Source organism: Staurois parvus, unplaced genomic scaffold, assembly GCF_062004578.1.
Source record: "Staurois parvus isolate SC_StPar_1 unplaced genomic scaffold, SC_StPar_1.0 ptg001270l, whole genome shotgun sequence".
Taxonomy (NCBI): domain Eukaryota; kingdom Metazoa; phylum Chordata; class Amphibia; order Anura; family Ranidae; genus Staurois; species Staurois parvus.
The window spans coordinates 123,094-143,991 of NW_028319066.1; the positions used below are offsets into that span (position 1 = coordinate 123,094).

Here is a 20,898-nt window from a genome sequence, read left to right on the forward strand (position 1 = left end):
CCATTTGGCTATGGGACAGTAAGTGAAATCTCCACAATGGGACAGATGGAGAAAAAAAAAAAAAAAAAACAAAAAAAAAAAAACACACCTTCCCTGTTCTATCTAAAAATGTAAGGCGCACGCACACACACACACGCACTTTAATTTTTACAGAAACAAAATGGTTGGACAAATAATACACGGCGATATATTAAGTGGATGACATTCACTTAATTTAGAACTTGTACAAAATGTTTAATGTGTACTACTGCAGGCCGACATGACAGCCCAGCAACACAATGCAAACAATTCTGCCTGTAATAGTTTTGTAATTGAAGATTCTCTTGGGATCCCCCACCCTGTGGCAGTATATGACACACACACTTAAAAGTTTGCACACCCTGGCAGAAATCAAGACATTTTGGCACGGATATTGAAACTATGACTGATCATGCCAACAAATTGTCTTTTGTTTAAGGATAGTGATCATATGAAGCATTTATCATCACAGTTGCTTGGCTCCTTTTTTAAATAAAAAAAAAATCACAACGAAAAATTACTAAAATGGCCCTAGATAAAAAAAAAAAAAAAAAAAAAAAAAAAAAAAAAAAGGGTTTTATCCCCTGGAATGTTTGACCTTGGTACAGACATACAAGGTAAAAATGGCAATTAAAAAAAGGTCAATTTCCCACATCTGTGACTTTTTAAAATTGCAATTAATGTCTATGCATGTTTGTATAGTCAAATGAGTTTGTTAGCCCTCATGTAGATGCTGAGCACCCTAGATACTGAGCCATAGAGAGCAGAAAAGCCTCATGTTGAGTCAGGAGGAGTTGCGCCTCTATGGTGACGCTCCTCAAATGCCTGGCAGACGTTTGCGAGGCGTTAATACTATTAAACTTAATTCTAGGCATTTGTGGTGCAGTTTTAATGCTTGGAAACACCTCACAAATGTGCATAGGGTGATTGGGGAGCGTTAAAAACGCCTCCCAAACACCTGTCTAATGCTATAGGGGTGTTCTGCAAGCGTTGGGAGTCAAGTGTGAGCGAGCCCCAACACTACGTCGGGGTGAGAACACAGGACATTGTTCTTCAGCAGAAATGTAATCAACTTGTAAGAAAAGTGAAATAGCAAAGAGGAATTTTTCGCCCCCCCAAGTGACAGATTTGCACACACACTGCACATTGTATTGCTGGTCACAAGTTGAATTATTCTCTAGCTGGACAGGTTTCGGAAGGGTTGATAAACCCAGGTGGTACATAGCGCCCCCATACCATAGCCGGGCGCCACGCAGCACGTCCCCATACCATAGCCCGGCGGCGCGCAGCACACCCCCATACCACAGCCGAGACAGAATTTCAGCAGTCTTACTCAGATCCTCACAAACAACGTGTAACTCGATCTCCTGTTCTAAATTTACAAGGCCACAAATAAATTCCATCTTCTTTCAGCCAGTCTGTAAATAATCCCATGAGGGATACCAGGGCTGAGCACAGAGGACACAATACTACGGGCAGCCCGAGTCTCTTCACCCTCCAATCTCTGTAGATGTACGGTCAGGACCTTGGAAGCCACGACCAGTCACTTCTACATAGAACCATAGACGTAGTACTGAATGTGGATTACGCAGAGATCGCTGCACACTGTGAACCTTTCATAATGTGCATTGGAAACTGCAGCAAGTCAGACAGAGGCTGCCTTATTTGCTATCTAGCTCATCGTCATCTAGCTCTTTAGAACCACTAAGGCTGGGGAGTAAAGGATCGAGAGGTTTTACCTTCTCGCATTAAAAAGGTATAAAAAAAAAAAAAAAAAAAAAAAAAAAAAAAAAAAAAAAATCAGGAGAGGTAAAGGGCAGGGCCAAAACCCAGCTCTTTGCGTGAATGGACGCTCGGGTGTCCCCATAGCAAGCAGTCTGCCCTGTAGGCATGACAGGAAGAACACACAAGTTTGCACACCCTGGCAGAAATTGTGAAATTTTGGCATTGAAAATATGACTGATCATGACCAAAAATGCTCCCCTTTATTGAAGGATGATGATCATATGAAGCCATTTATTAATCACAGTTGTTTGGCTCCTTTTAAAACAGAAATCACCCAAATGGCCCGGATCAAAAAAGTTTCCCTCCCCTGGAACGTTTGGCCTTGGTACAGACACACAAGGTGACACACACGGGGTAAAATGCCAATTAGAGGTTAATGTCCCACATCTGTGGCTTTTTAAATTACAATTAGTGTCAGTGTATAAATAGTCAATGGGTTTGTTAGTATCTAGCCTAGTCAGTGCTTCCACGTAATAACTGAGTCATGGGGATCAGAAAAGAACTGTCAAAAGTCCCGCATAACAAGGTAATGAAACTTCAAAAAGATGGAAAAGACTGTTCAAATCTCGGCCAGTTCAGCAGGGACTGTACGAGATTCAAACCATCTATGGTATATATCATAATAAAGTGTTACTAAACCCCGGCTCCCGCACTCACTCTATCCGCTCTCCCCGGACCCCGCACTCACTCTATCTGGTCTCCGACAGTACACAGACCATGGAAATGCAATTATTTTAGTAAATCTAAAAACTGCTAAATACCTTTTCTCATCAGTAATCTTGTGACATATCAGTGTTCAGCAGAACACTGGTTAAAGCTTGTAGGAAGAGTTTTCATTCTGCTCTAGGAGGATGCAGAGCCCCTGACCTTTGTCTGGACAGTGCTGATTGCATGTGATCAGCACAGGGCCACACAAAACAACAAACCTGTAGCAATACACACCAAATTGAGCAAGGGAGAGGGAGAGAGAATTTTTTTTGTTCCTAGAAGCTAATAGGCTCTCCTATGTGTCCATGCACTTTACTTTATGCTAGAAGCGTTTTTTTCAAGCCTCAGTGTTTAGGAGCAGAACAATAGCTTTTGTACAGTTTTTGGGTACATTTTACTTGCAGGAAAAAAAATGCTGAATGTGCCTAATAGAGATTATATATATATTTTTGTTTTTTTGTTTGTTATTTTGAGCTTATAAAAAAAAAATGCTAATGTGCATGGAACCCAAGAGCATTTTTTTTAAGACAAATATGAACAGAACATGCAGCGCTGTTAAAAATCAATCATACATGTAGAAAATAATACATTATAAGAAGAGTGATAAGGCGACCGCTGCTAAGTAATGGCCCATCAAAATGTTCATAAATTGCAATGACATAAATATCTCCAATGAGAGTGTTCTTGTGGTACACAGTGCACAATATCACAATGAAGTGGTGAACAAATTGGTGACTTCCGTGACCATATTCCTCCCACCGAAATGAGTGTAGATTGCACTAACCAGAAAGCGCAATAGAAATGCGCATTTGAGTATTAACCAACTCCTGGTCATCCGTCTATTTAAGCTGGATCACTGGGAGGGTCATCAGGCTAGCATCCGCTGGGCAGAATATCATGATATAGTAAGCAGCTGTGTATGGGGAATACCAGGAATCATCAAAAGAAGGCAATGGCCGCCGGCCGTCCACTTTTAGCAGCAGTTGAGAGCAATCCTAGATTGTAAGTTTGAAAGAGCAGGGCCCTTGACCCCCTTATGTATTGTCTCATGAACTGTGATATATATATATATATATATATATATATATATATATATATATATATATATATATCTATCTATCTTTTTTTTGTTAGAAAATTACTTAGAACACCAAAAAGGGGTATGTATGTATCTATCCATCTCTTTGGTGTTCTGAGAGATTTTTCTAGCAAAAAAAAAAAAAAATATTCCACTTTGTAAACAAAAAGTGCCAGAAATAGTCTGGAGCTGAAGCGGAAATATATATTCCAGAGAAGGGGGTGGGGAAATGATTTAGTGTCAACTCAATCCAGAAAACTTTCCTCCCATTTCCTGTTGTGTCTCCGGGGACAGGAAGTGAAGATGAACTCTTCCGTGTGACACATCACATACAGATGCTTGTTGATTGATTCCAGAACTACGTCACACATTCCACATCGGGCTCCCTGTAAACATTCACGGCAAACATTTTATTATCCATACGCACCTTTCGAGGTATGTGCAGGTCGAAGTCTGGAAAATTCACCACCCTCAGAGCCTTTCCCACCCAGAGCACGACCACAGTCGCCAGCATCTGCAGAAGACACAAAGAGGAGTCAGTGTGTTGCAGCGTGGTCACCGGGCCGCACGTAGCCGAGCGATCGCTTTACTGACCTGGCCAAGACCAACACATAGCGAAGAGGGAAACCTGCAAGACAGAACAGAGACTCATTATTCCCCTGTGTGAGCAAATCGGCGCTGCGCGGGACATGTCTGCTAGGAGGGCTCAGGTAACCCCACGTGTCAGGACGCTCCCTCATATCCGCTTCCCAATAAAAGAACAAAGCTTGGACCATTACTATGAGTGAAACAGGAGCCCACGCGTCCGCAGGGTCAGGAATGTACACAGTGGCTGCGGCAGATGGTATTCGGGGTGAGGAGAAGCGCCTCGGGGCAAGGGAGAGTACGTCAAGATTTAATTTGCTTTATTTAAACAATCAGTTTCGGAATGAATGGACTTTACCAAAACGAGAAAAAAATAAAAAAATACAGTTAGAAAATTTGTATGTTCAAGAAATTCGGCTCCTTTGAATTTTCTAATGACTACGGTTGAAAACAAAAACATCAATTCGACCCCGCTAATAATTAGAAAAATAAAATGAAAATTCCTAAAAAAAAAAAAAAAAAAAAAAAAAAGCTGAACAAAATTTTAAATTTTATTAGAGATATACACACTCTACTACAGGATCATCTTTTACAGGGGGGCTTACAGATCACATTGTACCGGTGTCCAAAAAAAAAAAAAAAAAAAAAAATTATGTCAGCAACCTCTGAGGTACTCAGCGACTCCCTCCTCATTCACGAGCCTATTTAGCAGTCAAAATGTCCACCGCTAGCACAGGCGGGCCTCTAGGGGCCACAGAAGCCTACAGCAGCCCTCAGATCTGCCAGCTAGGATTGCTGAGACTTTGGAGCGCAGTTTTTCACGCAACTTTAGGCTCTGTTCACACCTGAGTGAAAAAAACAGGAGAAAAAAAAAAAAAACAATTATTCTCAATGGAGATGGTTCACATCTCCGCTTCAAGTATCCTGAAGCCAAATGCCTGAAGCTCAGACAAGTTCTGGAGCTTTTTTCATCTGGAAAAAAAAAAAAAAAAAAAGGCAAGATTTGCGCATTTTTTGAGAAATTAATGGCAATGCAAGATTTTACACTCTGTCGCATGTTTTGCTGCTCAAATAGAAAAAAGAAAACAAAAAAGAAATATGAATAGATAAATGTAAAACAAAAGAAAACAAAAAAAATAAGTAATATGAATAGATAAACGTAAAACAAAAAACACACAAAACATAACCACACTTTTTTGGCAGGACCCTGCAATGCACATCAGTCCCAAGGTGCAATGAGTCGCCATTCACAATGGCGGCCACCGGACCGCATTACCCCAACGCACCGCGACAGTGTGCTACCAGAAAACGGTGCATGAACACACCTTTAGATGCAGATAAGCTGTTGCTGGCAGTTCATTGGGAAAGAAAAAAAAAAAAAAAAAAAAAAAAAAAAAGACTTTATGCTAGAACACAAATCACTGCTTACCCCGTCTGGCCCTGACCGCTAGCAGACATGCCCCCAGGCACTATACAAGCAAGGGGAAGCTTGTAATAATATTCCCAGGCGGTCTGTAACACATAAGGTAGAGATAAAAAAAAAAAAAAAAAAAAAACACATGGAACCCTGAAACACGTCCTGATTGGGGAATACCAGTAGAAGACCAACCACTAAAAAGAGAATAAAGTTATCAAATCATTTAAAAAAAAAAAAAAAGCCTAAAATTCTTAAGGGAAATAAAATAAATTTTATATATATATATATATATATATATATATATATATATATATATATATATATATATATATATATATATATATATATATATATATAAATAAATAAATATAAATTTATTTTTTTTTTTTTTGGAGTCCCGAATAGCAGGAACAAACAGGGGTTCTAACCCTTCCCCGCCCCCCCCCCCCCCCCGTCTTAATGTGAAGAGGAAACTGTTTTGGCTGGAAATGCACTTTAAAGTCACTTTTGAACTTTGGCCATCAAAGTCGCAGCCCATCATTTTTAAAAGGCAACCGTTCAAATTGCTGCAACTCAAAGTTGCACCAATGTTCAAAAAGATGTCCGCACTACTTTGGTGCGACTTTTGATGAGTCTTTGGTCCAGAGAATGTAATGTCTGATCAAAGTCATACCAAAATCAATCTCCAAAAATCGCACTGGAAATTGTGCGACTTGAAGACTAGCTAATGTGAATGGAGTCTGATGCAACGGCAAGGAATGAATCGATTTCATTTGTGGTCATTGAAATGAATGCTCAAGCACTAAACACGCCTAGCGTTAAGGTGCGTCAAGCATTTTTTTTTTCTGCCAAAACGCTGCTGCTCCTGGAAGCGCTGGCGGTGCTGCGCCCTCTAAAAACCTGTGTGTGCATGGACACATAGGCGAACATACACGGGCGTTTAATGGCAAAATAAAGAAAAAAAAATAAAAATGCAAGACGCCCCTAACAGCAGCGTTAAACATCCAGTGCCACCTAAAAAGGAAAAAAAAAAAAATATTAAAGTGGATGTAAACCTCAGACATGAAATATGAACAAAGCACATCCCTCTATAGTGTTTACTTGTCTCAGTCCATAGCAATAAAATCCCGTATACACAAGCTGAATATTGCCTGCTTCGATAGAAACCGGCTGACATTCGTCCTGTGTGTGTACACCTGCATGTATGACAGAACCCGGCTGAATGACCGGCTTCTATTGAACAGCCGTGCTGGAAATCCAGCATCCGATCAGTGCTGCCAGCCAATGGCTGCGAGTGCTGACTGTTGTGTTATGGTTGGGAAAGGGGGGGGGGGGGGCGGGTTCAGTTCCCCTGTCAGAACACAATAGCTCAGCAGGGAGATCGCTGTACCTATATTGAACCCTTAGTAGAGCTCTTTGGGTTTTTTGTTTTTTTTTCGTTCAGCTCGCTGGATTGCACACACACAAAAAAAAAAAAAAAAAAAAAAGTTTACCCAGCTTAAGTGTCATTTGTCTGCTGCCTCCTTCGTCTACTATCAGCACAAGTCACTTCCGACAATATTTACGGACACCGAGAGAAAAATGGTGACGGGGGAGGGACCTCCAATAGATAGGGGGGGGTCCCTTCCCTCCAATCAGCTCTCTGAGTATAATCTCAGCTCCCTGCTTTCTGAACTGAAAATTCAGCACTTTGAATGGCTGTAGAGAAGAGAAAACAGCAGATAAACCGGTACAGCTTATGTAGGAGGATGTTTCATCTCTATCACCTGAGGCCAATCACTTTCATGGGTATATAGAAGGGTTCACAACCACTTCAACCTCTTAGTGCTGGCGCCTCCCGGCCCTTTAAGAGTTTCAGAAGCCGGAAGGGGTTTTAGGGTCATGTGACCGCCGTGATGCGCCGTCGCATGATCGGAAAAGGTCCCAATCGAAAGGGGAGATCGGGACCTTTCCGTGTGTCACGGACATATGTGCTGGGAGTGTGCACTCCCATATACATACATATTTTCTAATTGCACACAAATATGCGACCGCTCAGCATCAAGGCCCAGACACAGAGAGGCTGCATATTTGTGTTCACTTGGAATCAAGGGGTTAAAAAGGACACGAACCTAATTAATACAATTTTTTTGCAAAAAAAAAAAAAAAAAAAGTACATTTATTATTTTTTTTGGTTTCTGGAGCCTGGAAAGCATTGCACCTGAGATCAGCGGACCGCTAGTGCCATGGAGGTCTCCTGCAGATCTGTCAGTATATCTGCTTGCCTGTACGGGATGTACGAGATGTAGGAGCAACAGATACACTGACAGGAAGAATCAACACACTACCATGACACTCTACAGCCGCAAAGGCTGTCAGGACTTGTAGTTCATTCAATCACAGAAGACTGCAAATGAATGATTCCGCTGTGTAGCCCCACATGGCCGCGCCAACTTCTCCCTGTACTGCTGTCACAGGAAAAGGGGGGGGGGGGGTAGGAAAAAAAAAAAAATCCTAAAAACAGAAGAACATATATCCTGCTCCCAAAGATGAACTTCTCCTTTAACGGCCTTTTTATTTTCCCTGTAAGAATGCCTGAGCACTGGCAGAGCCATTATGAATAATTCCAATGACCTGATATGGTGTATTTCCTATGTCCATCAGCGCCCTCTAGCAGGCATAATGCGGTATTTTTCTGATTGAGATGTTTCAGATAAATACTACATTATGGCCACTGGATGGAGCCGACAGTCACAGTAATCAGCTCAGACATTCATACAACTATTTTTTTTTTTTTTTTTTTCTATAAATAAATTCCTAAGTATTATTGTGAGACTTGTCAGTAACAGCAAATGATACAAAATGTTCAGGACTGCAGAAAGACACAAAATGATTCCAAGTTTACATAATGCAACTTTTAAAGGTAAAGTCCTGAGCAGAAGGAAACGCTCATAGCAGGCAGCCGATCCTTCCAGCGCCCCTCATCAGGGATCATCAACTGGGGGCAGATACAGGGAAGGAGTAATAGACTTCATGGCTGAAGACAGATTTCCCAAGAGATGAACAATGTTAGGAGGTGATTGCAATGCTGAAACCTTAGGGCCAAAGTGGATGTACTGCCATCAATTTCAATGCTGGGACTTGTAGTCCCCCTCAGCTCCATCTCTCTTCTGCTATCAGTACTAGGACCTGTAGGATACAACAGCTGAGAGCTCATCAGCAGGATCCCCCAGGTCTCAAAAGGGAGGGGCCGATCCCCCAGGTCTCAAAAGGGAGGGGCCGATCCCCCAGGTCTCAAAAGGGAGGGGCCGATCCCCCAGGTCTCAAAAGGGAGGGGCCGATCCTGCAGAACGCAAGACATAGGCGGGAGTGCAATGCTGCGGCTTGCATCCTCCTCTGCATGCCTAAACATAGAGGAACTACCATACAAGGCATGTCAAGGGCAAGTGATTGACCTCCCATAGACTGCAATGCTGAGAGTTGTAGTCCTCTGTAGCACTCAACAGCCCCCACAGTATATCACTGACTATACACTACAATTCTGGGAGTTGTAGTCCCTCACTGGACCCATAGTATATGATCTCCCGTAGATGGCAATGCAGGAAGTTGTAGTCCCTCATTGGACCCAGAGTATATGATCTCCCATAGATGGCAATGCTGAGAGTTGTAATCCTCTGTAGCACTCAACAGCCCCCACAGTATATACTGACTATACACTACAATTTTGGAAGTTGGAGGTCCCTCATAGGACCGATAGTATACGATCTCCCATAGATGGCAATGCTGGGAGATGTAGTCCCACATAGATCCATAGTATATGATCTCCCATAGATTGCAATGCAGGAAGTTGTAGTCCCTCATTGGACCCATAGTATACGATCTCCCATAGATTGCAATGCAGGAAGTTGTAGTCCCTCATTGGACCCATAGTATACGATCTCCCATAGATTGCAATGCAGGAAGTTGTAGTCCCTCATTGGACCCATAGTATACGATCTCCCATAGATTGCAATGCAGGAAGTTGTAGTCCCTCATTGGACCCATAGTATACGATCTCCCATAGATTGCAATGCAGGAAGTTGTAGTCCCTCATTGGACCCATAGTATACGATCTCCCTAGATTGTAATGCAGGAAGTTGTAGTACCGTATTGGACCCATTGTATATGATCTCCCATAGAGGACAATGCTGAGAGTTGTAGTAGTTCCTTGTAGCATGTACTATACATGAAATCCCATAGGTCCTATACACCAATATCTGCCTAAATTTATCCAAGGGATGGAAAGGTCTTCCCTTGCTACATCTTTGATGGCTTTTGTACTGCATTGAAATAATAATTGGAAATTAAATCCCCTAGTCTGCAATGCTGGGAGTTGTAGTTCCTTGTAGCATGTACTATAAATTAAATCCCATAGATTGTACTGCTGGGATTTATAGCCCCTCATAGCACTCACAGTAAATTATCTCACATAGATAGCAATGCTGAGAGTTGTAGTCCCCTGTAGCACTCCCTACTACATGATCTCCTTTAAACAGCAATGCTGGGAGTTGTAGTTCCTCATAGCATGTCAATGAAATACCATAGATTGTACTTCTGGAGTTTTAGCCCCCAGGCAGAAATGCTGGGAGTTACAGTCCCCTGCTGCACCCATAATATAAGGTCTGCCATTGATTGCAATGCTGGGATTTATAGTCCCACGCAGGGGCGGACTGACAACTCACGGGGCCCCCGGGCAATAGGGGATCATGGGGCCCCTGTGTCCTTGCCCAAACTCAAAAAACCCTATGAAAAAGGTACCAGGGGCATCTCATGGGGCCCCCTACTGACCCCGGGTCCTCGGGCAGTACCTGAGTTTCCTAATGGTCAGTCCGCCCCTGGTCCCATGTAGCACTCACTGTATATGATCCCTCATAGCACAATGCTGGGAGTTGTAGTCCCATGTAAAACTCGTAGTATATGACGTTCTTCCTTTGATTGCAATGCTGGGAGTTGTAGTACATGTATCGCTCATACATTGCATTGTTGGGGGTTGTAGTCCCCTGTTGCACCCATAGTATAAAGTATCCCATTGATTGCACCACTGGGAGTTGTAGTCCTATGTAGCACACATAGCATATGACCTCCTCCTATAGATTGCTATGCTGGAAGTTGTAGTCCCTCATCAAAACCATCGTACAATATCTCCTATGCATAGTTAAAAGATCTCCTATAGAATGCAATGCTGAGAGTTTTAGTCCCCCGTATCCCTCATAGTATATGATCTCTTCCCATAGAGTGCAATGCTGGGAGTTGCAGTCCCCTGTATCTCATAGTACAGGACCTCCTCCCATAGAATGGAATGCTGGGAGTTGTAGACCCCTGTTGCACCCCTAGTACATGATCTCCTACAGCATGCAATGCTGGGAGTTGTAGTCCCCAGTTTCATAGTACAGGACCTCCTCCCATAGAGAGCATTGATGGGAGTTTTATTCCCGTTGCCCTCCAGTACACGATCTCGCATAGAATACAATGCTGGGAGTTGTAGTCCCCTATTTCTCATAATACAGGACCTCCTCCCATAGAGAGCAATGCTGGGAGTTGTAGTCCCCTGTTGCAACCTATGGGAGATCATGTACTGGGGGGCAACAGGGGACTACAACTACCAGCATTGCAACCTATGGGAGATCGTGTACTGGGGGCAATGTTGGAGTTGTAGTCCCCTGTATCTCATAGTATAGGAACTCCTCACATAGAGATCAATGCTGGGAGTTGTATTCCCCTGTTACCCCCCTACTACACAATCTCCCATAGAATGCAATGCTGGGAGTTGTAGTCCCCTGTATCTCATAGTATAGGACCTTCTCCCATAAAGAGCAATGCTGGGAGTTGTAGTCCCCTGTTGCAACCTATGGGCGATCATTTAATGCAGGGCAACAGGGGACTTCAACTCCCAGCATTGCAACCTATGTGAGATCATGTACGGGGGACAATGATGGGAGTTGTAGTCCTCTGTTGCACTCTCGGTACATGATCTCCCATAGAATGCAATGCTGGCAGTTGTAGTCCCCTGTATCTCGTAGTATAGGATCTCCTCCCATAGAATGCAATGCTGGCAGTTGTAGTCCCCTGTATCTCGTAGTATAGGATCTCCTCCCATAGAATGCAATGCTGGCAGTTGTAGTCCCCTGTATCTCATAGTATAGGACCTCCTCCCATAGCGATCAATGCTGGGAGTTGTAGTCCCCTGTATCTCATAGTATAGGACCTCCTCCCATAGAATGCAATGCTGGCAGTTGTAGTCCCCTGTATCTCATAGTATAGGACCTCCTTCCATAGCGATCAATGCTGGCAGTTGTAGTCCCCTGTATCTCATAGCATAGGACCTCCTCCCATAGAATGCAATGCTGGGAGTTGTAGTCCCCTGTATCTCATAGCATAGGACCTCCTCCCATAGAATGCAATGCTGGGAGTTGTAGTCCCCTGTATCTCATAGCATAGGACCTCCTCCCATAGAATGCAATGCTGGCAGTTGTAGTCCCTCTGCCCGTGTCCAATAGATGCTCCCCCATAGGCTGCAATGCTCGGACTGGCATCCCTCCATCCTCTGGCATCCAGCAGTGAGTGAATGAACTCTCCCATGGCGGACTCTGCCCCCGGAGCTCCCTACCTGCGGTTGCTCAGCACGCTCTTGTTCACCACCACGAGCAGGAAGGAGCTGAGGCCGTAGAAGGCGGCCGCCAGCAGCTTGATGAAGACACTCATCGTTTCGGCCTCCATCCCCACAGCCTCATCCCTGTGTGCTGGGGACCCCGGGGGGGCTGCTCCTTTAACCCGGGCATGCTGACGTCTGCTCACTTCCGCCATGGCTCAGTACGGGCTGGGGGCGGGGACCGGGAGCAGGTGAACCAATAGCTCGGAAGGATGGTCAAAGAACAGGGGCGGGCCTGCTAAGCCTAGGGGGCGGGGTTATGCGCCGGCTTCAAGTAACATGGGTGTGGCACAGTCCGGGGGGCGGGGTGTGTGGTGAATGGGTGTCTTTGTAGCGAAAGCCCCGCCCCTCCTGAGCTCAGACTGTGCATGGTGGGAGATTACCTGGCTGTGGGTGGTGGGAGGAGGGGGAGAGTTGCGGGGGTGGGACTACAAGTCTCAGCATGTCCTGCCAGCCTCTGCTGGGGAGTTTATTTATAATAATATATACCTGGGGGGGGTGATGGAATTCCAGGGGTTCCATTTTATATTTAGTTACTGCTTGGACAGCAACAATGTAACTATATACTGTACATCCCATATCAGTGGGATCCCTCTGGAAGCTGGGAATCCATTGCCTGGACAGCGATCATCACCTCAACGAATGCAAATCGCTCTCTGATTGGACCGGGTGGAGCGGTGATGTCATGCTCTCCAACTCATCCAATCAGAGAACGCTTTGCATCCATTGAGAAAATGCTTTGGGGAGAAAAAAATGTCACAGCCGGAATTCTCCTTTAAATTGTATTAAAGAGGACCTGTCCTGAAGGAGTGGCATGGACTGGCCCTGAAAATGCTGGCCGCCTGGCTGTGTCTATAGTCAATACTTGCAGTACAATAAGACCAGTTATACTGGCAGGGCCCCTCCCCCTCTGACAATCACCCAATGTTGGGCATTCTGGAATGTACCCGCCGTGTAGAAAATGGGGGGAAGGTAAGAATAAGTCTAACTAAAAAAAAAATATATATATTTTAATTTATTTTGTAATATTTTGGAAATGCTAACATTAGGTGATTTTTGTAAGGGGGAGGGGGGGTCCAAATATAATATACAGACTATGTAAGGTATGCTTTAAAGGCCAACTCCGGGGAACTAAAAAATTGATCCATTGCAGTGGGGCTATGCCTGCGTGGCAGGGGTTAATTGCTTGTTTTGGTCCAGGGCAGGGTTCCCCAAACTAAGGGGCAGGTTACTGTTCTTTAGATTTTAGGGGGGCCGGACTGTGGAGAGTGGGGGTAAAAAATTCCCCCATGTCATTGGTGTCAGTGGGACGAATAGTACCCTATCATTAGCAGCAGTGGGAAGAATACTGCCCCGTTGTTGGTGTCAGTGGGAGGAATAGTTCCCCATTGTTGGTGTCAGTGGGAGGAATAGCTCCCCATTGTTGGTGTCAGTGGGAGGAATAGTTCCCCATTGTTGGTGTCAGTGGGAGGAATAGCTCCCCATTGTTGGTGTCAGTGGGAGGAATAGTTCCCCATTGTTGGTGTCAGTGGAATAGCTCCCCATTGTTGGTGTCAGTGGGAGGAATAGTTCCCCATTGTTGGTGTCAGTGGAATAGTGCCTCATTGTTGGTGTCAGTGGGAAGAATAGTGCCTCATCATTGGTGTCAGTGGGAGGAATAGTGGCCCATCATTGGTGTCAGTGGGAGGAATAGTGCCTCATTGTTGGTGTAAGCAGAATGAATAGTGCCCCATCACTGGTGTCAGTGGGAGGAATAGTGCTCGTCATTGGTGTCAGTGGGAGAAATAGTGCCCCATTACTGGTGTCAGTGGGAGGAATAGTGCTCGTCATTGGTGTCAGTGGGAGGAATAGTGCCCCATCATTGGTGTCAGTGGGAGGAATAGCACCCCATTGTTAGTGTCAGTGGGAGGAACAGTGCCCCAGCGTTGGTGTCAGTGGGAGGAAAAGTACCCAGATAAAGGCAAAGGGCCACATACGGCCCGAGGACTACCCATTGCAGACCACTGGTCTAGGGGAATAATAAAAGAAGATTTACTTACCCAGCTAGACCCAATCCTGCATCTTCCACACCCCCACACTCCAGCAGTCCAAAGCTGGACATACAGTACACTGGTAGAATTTTGTTCAAGATTTTTCATTTGTTCAAACTTCTCTTGGACTGGCGGTATGGAGTGGAGGGTGTGGAGTGGCGGTGAGGAGTGGAGGGTGTGGAGTGGCGGTGAGGAGTGGCGGTATGGAGTGGCGGTATGGATTGGTGGTATGGAGTGGCGGTATGGATTGGCGGTATGGAGTGGCGGTATGGATTGGCGGTATGGAGTGGAGGGTGTGGAGTGGCGGTGAGGAGTGGCGGTATGGAGTGGAGGGTATAGAGTGGCGGTATGGAGTGGCGGTATGGAGTGGCGGTGTGGAGTGGCGGTGTGGAGTGGCGGTGTGGAGTGGGGGTATGGAGTGGCGGTATGGAGTGAGGGTATGGAGTGGCGGTATGGAGTGGCGGTATGGAGTGGCGGTATGGAGTGGAGGTATGGAGTGGAGGGTATAGAGTGGCGGTATGGAGTGGCGGTATGGAGTGGGGGTATGGAGTGGGGGTATGGAGTGGGGGTATGTAGTGGGGGTATGGAGTGGGGGTATGTAGTGGGGGTATGGAGTGGCGGTATGGAGTGGAGGTATGGAGTGGCGGTATGGAGTGGCGGTATGGAGTGGGGGTATGGAGTGAGGGTATGGAGTGGCGGTATGGAGTGGAGGTATGGAGTGGAGGTATGGAGTGGAGGTATGGAGTGGAGGGTATAGAGTGGCGGTATGGAGTGGCGGTATGGAGTGGCGGTATGGAGTGGAGGGTATAGAGTGGCGGTATGGAGTGGCGGTATGGATTGGCGGTATGGAGTGGAGGTATGGAGTGGCGGTATGGAGTGGCGGTATGGAGTGGGGGTATGGAGTGGCGGTATGGAATTGGGGTGAGTGGAGGGTATTCCGGAGTGCTTCAGTCCCGCTTAAAGTATTCTCTCTATTCTTCTGTTGCTGTTTAAGTATTTATTTATTCATTACAAAGCAGTGAAGCCGGTGGACCAGCATGACAGAGGAGGAGGCCATCAGTATCAGCGTACACTTCCTCAGGGTTGGCCATAGACATGAGATGTGTATCATTTGGACACCATTGTAGGAGTGCAGTGTAGATAGCCCGGGGCAATGTGTGGCAGACAAATCACCGATAAGATCTGCTGGGAATATGGCGTCAATCAAACCTGCCCACTGATGTGTGATCCTAGGAGAAGGAGCAGGCTGTGCCGGGAACTGATCTCACGTCTGGCTGACCATTGGAGGCTGCAAACGGCTCCAAATTCTTTGGAGAAACTGACATTTGTTTTGACATTTAACAATCTCTGTCTCATAACTGAAGACCCCGGTCACATCGGGTCAGGGGCGGACTGATCATTTGGAAACTCTGGCACTGCCCGAGGGCCCGGGGTCAGTAGGGGCCCCATGAGATGCCCCTGGTACCTTTTTCATAGGCTTTTTTGAGTTTGGGCAAGGACACAGGGGCCCCATGATCCCCTATTGCCCGGGGGCCCCATGAGTTGTCAGTCCGCCCCTGCATCAGGTGCGACTTTCCATGCAATTTGCATGCCAAGCCGCACTCTATTGTCCACAATTACAGCGGTCAGATCAGTGCTGTTCCGACTCGGTCAGAGCTGCACCCGATTTCTAAAGTAGCACATGCACTACTTTTGGTGCGATTTGTATAGACATCTGTGTCAGATCTCTTGTAAATCGCCCCTGAAATCGGCATGTCCCCCGACTTTGAAATCGTGCGACTTCACTGTAAGTCGCACGATTTCAAAGTCGGGCTTGATGTGACCGGGGTGTAACAGGCCGGCCACATCAAGCGGCACGGGTGCACAAAATCATTAATATATACATGATTTTGCATTACCAGCATTAGGGCATGTGCGAGGCGTGCGTGCACCCTACCTGCGCCGTGATTACTCCCCAGCGCCCGGTGGTTACCAAGGATCTCCGACGGGGAGGAGGACTGTTTTGTTTACTAACAGTTCTTCTCCCTGTGAGCTCGGGCACACTGCAGAGCACAGCCATCCAAAGCAGTGTGCTTACAGTGAAGCACACTGACATGGCCCCCCCAGTAAAACACACCCAGCACACAGTTAACCCTTTGATCGCCCCTCATGTTAACCCCTTCCTGCCCATTGCCATTAGTACAGTGTCAGTGGGGGTTTTTTTAGCACTGATCACTGTATTGTTGTCATTGGGGATGTCAGTGACACCAAGCCAGTTCCCCCCCAGTGTCAGAATATCCGCCGCAGTCCCGCTATAAGTCGCTGATCACCCCCATTACTAGTATATATACCGCCATTTGTAAATGCTGTAACTTTTACGTAAACCAATTCATTTACACGTATTACGAAGCAGAATACATTTTGGCCTAAATTTATGATGAAATTTGTTTTTTTAATGTTTACTTTACTGGACATGTTTAATAGCAAAAATCAAAAATATTGTTTTTTTTCTCAAAATTGTCGGTCTTTTTTTTTTATAGGTCAAAATAATAAAAAACGCAGAACCGATCAAATACCACCAAAAGAAAGCTCAATTAGTGGGAAAAAAAGTTTGTAAATTTCATCTGGGTGCAGAGATGCATGACCGCGCAATTGTCAGTTAAAGTAACGCAGCGCCGTAACGCAAAAAATGGCCTGGTCAGGAAGAGGGGTAAATCTTCTGGAGGGGAAGGGGTTAAAGTACCCTCACATGTTACAAACTGATTGTACAATCTCCTTAACCACTTGCGGACCACCCACCTGCAATGTACTGCAGACGGGTGGCCACTGTAGGCAAAACCATGTACCTGTATGTAGCTGGCTGTTTCCAGGGTGCGCTGCTGCGTGCACCCGCCTGCCTACTCCTGCTGTGATTGTATGTCAGCGAGTCCCAACCAATGATTCATGGCCGGGACCTGCTGATCAGCTATGTCCAATCACAGCCCAGAGCTCTGTGTTAGTAAACAACACAGAGCTCTGTTCAGAGGGAACACTCTCTCTGTTTCTAAGCCCCGCAAAGCAGGGTTAGTTACATAGTTCGCCTGGCTGAAAAAAGACAAAAGTCCATCCAATTCAACCATTAAACGAAAAAAAAAATTATAATCCTATACCCATGAGAAGCTAAGAGATCTATTAGTAAAAGCAGCAGACTTTACACACATTACAAATAGCTAGGCACACATTTAACCCCTTGATCAGCCTAGATATTAACCCCTTCCCAGCCAGGTGTTATTAGTACAGTCAAAGTACAAGAAAACCACCTGCCTGGAGTTTGCATGTTCTCCCTGTGCCTGCGTGGGTTTCCTCCAGGTACTCCGGTTTCCTTCCACACTCCAAAGACATGCTGGTAGGTTAGTTGGCTCCTGTCTAAATTGGCCCTAGTATATATATATGGCAGCACAGTGGCTAAATGGATATACAGTGGGGATCGAAAGTTTGGGCACCTCAGCTAAAAATTTGTATTAATGCGCATAAAGAAGCCAAGGAAAGATGGAAAAATCTCCAAAAGGCATCAAATTACAGATTAGACATTCTTATAATATGTCAACAAAAGTTAGATTTTATTTCCATCATTTACACTTTCAAAATAACAGAAAACCAAAAAATGTCGTCTGCAAAAGTTTGGGCACCCTGCAGAGTTAATATCTTGTACTGCCCCCTTTGGCAAGTATCACAGCTTGTAAACGCTTTTTGTAGCCAGCCAAGAGTATTTCAATTCTTGTTTGAGGTTTCTTTGCCCATTCTTCCTTACAAAAGTCTTCCAGTTCTTTGAGATTTCTGGGCTGTCTGTCACGCACTGCTCTTTTAAGGTCTATCCATAGATTTTCAATTATGTTGAGGTCAGGAGATTGTGAAGGCCATGGCAAAACCTTCAGTTTACGCCTCTTGATGTAATCCCCTGTGGATTTCGAGGTGTGTTTAGGATCATTATCCATTTGTAGAAGCCATCCTCTCTTGAACTTCAGCTTTTTCACAGATGGCATCAAGTTACCATCCAAAATTTGCTGAAATTTTATTGAATCCATTTTTCCTTCTACTCGTGAGATGTTCCCTGTGCCACTGGCTGCAACACAACCCCAAAGCATGATTGATCCAACCCCATGCTTAACAGTTGGACAGGGGTTCTTTTCATTAAATTCTGTGCCCCTTCTTCTCCAAACGTACCTTTGCTCATTCCGGCCAAAAAGTTCCATTTTAACCTCATCGGTCCACAGAACTTGTTTCCAAAATGCATCAGGCTTGTCTATATGTTCATTTGCAAAGTTCAAACGATGATTTTTGTGGTGAGGACGTAGAAGAGGTTTTCTTCTGATGACTCTTCCATGAAGACCATATTTGTACAAGTATCTCTTTATAGTGGAATAGTGTACCACAACTCCAGTGTCTGCCAGATCTTTCTGGAGGGATCGTGCAGTCAAACGTGGGTTTTGAATTGTTTTTCTCACAATCCTGCGAGCTGTTCTGTCTGATATTTTTTTTGGTCTTCTAGATCTTGCTTTAACTTCCACTGTTCCTGATGACTGCCATTTCTTAATTACATTCCGAACAGAGGATATTGACATCTGAAAACGCTTTGCTATCTTCTTATAGCCTTCTCCAGCTTTGTGAGCGTCAACTATTTTCATTTTCAGTTTTCTAGACAACTGCTTCGAAGAACCCATGGTGCTGATTGTTGGGGCAAGGTCAGATGAGTCTGGGCATTTAAAACCTTTGAGATTGACATCACCTGGTCTTCCCAGACGATGATTGAGAACAATCCATGACACTGGCAGGTCTCAGCTTGGCAAAGGGGACAGTGCATGCTATAAATTCTGCAGGGTGCCCAAACTTTTGCAGACGCCATTTTTTTGTTTTCTGTTATTTTGAAAGTGTAAATGATGGAAATAAAATCTAACTTTTGTTGACATATTATAAGAATGTATAATCTGTAATTTGATGCCTTTTGGAGATTTTTCCATCTTTCCTTGGCTTCTTTATGCACATTAATACAAATTTTTATCTGGGGTGCCCAAACTTTCGATCCCCACTGTATATATACACCATAGATTGTAGACACTATAACTTTCCCACACACCAATCTATATACACTTCTTGGGATTTTTATTTATCATAGATACAGTTGCAAGAAAAAGTATGTGAACCCCTTAGGATTACGTGGAGTTTTGCATGAATTGGGCATAAAATGTGCTCTGAACGTCATCTAAGTCACAACAATAGAAGAACACAGTCTGCTGAACATAATACTACACAAACATTAAATGTTGCCATGGTTTAATTGCACATAACATGTAAACATTCACAGTGCAGGGAGGAAAAAGTATGTGAGGCCCTAGCTTAATGACTGCTCCCAGAGCTAATTGGAGCCAGGAGTGAGCCAACCTTGACTCCAATCAGTGTGATGATATTGGATGTGTTGCTGACAGCTGTCCTGTCCTTAAAAAACACACACCTGTTTTGGGTTTACTGGTTTCAAGAAGCACTGTCTGATGTGAACCATGCCTCGCAGAAAAGAGCTCTCAGAAGACCTACCATCAAGAATTGTTGACTTGCATGAAGCTGGAAAGGGTTACAAAAGTATCTCCAAAAGCCTTGATGTTCATGTGTCCACGGTAAGACAGACTGTCTACAAATGGAGAAAGTTTAGCACTGTTGCTACTCTCCGTAGGCGTGGTCGTCCTGTAAAAATGACTGCAAGAGCACAGCGCAGAATGCTGCATGAGGTAAAGAATAATTGTTTTTGGTGGCGGTGATCAAATAACACAAATACCACAAAAAAAACGGTCTATTTGTGTGAAAAAAAAAATGATATAAATTTTTTTGGGTACAGCGTTACCAGTTAAAAGTGCTGCACTGTCGTATAGCAAAAAAAATGGCCTGTTCATGAAGGGGGTGAAACGTGAAAAAAGAAAACTAATGCAGTCACCACATCTAAGGCGGCCTGTATGCTGCTATATACAGAAGTACATTTTTTATTTTGAGTTTAGATACACTTTAAGGGCCGGTTCACACTACAAAAATGCACTCCGGATGCGTTCTGGACATGTTTTTGCTGACAGTTCACACCACGAGCAGTTCCGGTGCAGTTCTGATGCAGTTTGCCGTGTTCCAGTACGGTTCTATGCAGAAAAAATGCAGCATGTTCTACTTTTTTTTTCGCACCGGAAACTGACTGGAACTGCACTGGTGTGAACTAGGGCGATTGGAATACATGGAAAACACTGCGCATGCATTTTTGATGCAGAAAAAAAGCCCACTGAACTGCATCCAGTGTGAACTAGCCCTATGAATGTATATCAGGCCGGCAGAGGGGTATTGGCGAAGTGAATACAGATACAGTGGTAGTTTCATTTATGGTGAATGCAGAGCAGGGGCGGACTGCCCATTTGGAAACTCGGGCACTGCCTGAGGGCCGGGGTTAGTAGGGGGCCCCATGAGATGCCCCTGGTACCTTTTTCATAGGCTTTTTTGAGTTTGGGCAAGGACACAGGGGCCCCATGATCCCCTATTGCCCCGGGGGCCCATGAGTTGTCAGTCCGCTCCTGATGCAGAGTGAATGTGCTGTAATCAGGTATGCTCCACGGAAGGAGAATCT

The 20,898-nt window shown here is 44.9% G+C and overlaps 1 protein-coding gene across 1 annotated transcript in view; it reads right to left on the reverse strand.

Moving 5' to 3' along the window:
• Positions 1-12,413, reverse strand: part of SLC35D1 (solute carrier family 35 member D1) — a 44,077-nt gene extending 31,664 nt beyond the window's left edge. Inside the window, exons 1-3 of the mRNA XM_089660728.1 lie at positions 12,217-12,413; positions 4,184-4,217; positions 4,017-4,103 (exon numbers count right to left, since the gene is read on the reverse strand). Coding sequence (XP_089516854.1) covers positions 4,017-4,103; positions 4,184-4,217; positions 12,217-12,413 — 318 coding nt within the window. The remainder of the gene's footprint in view (positions 1-4,016; positions 4,104-4,183; positions 4,218-12,216) is intronic.
• Positions 12,414-20,898: the final 8,485 nt, after the last annotated feature.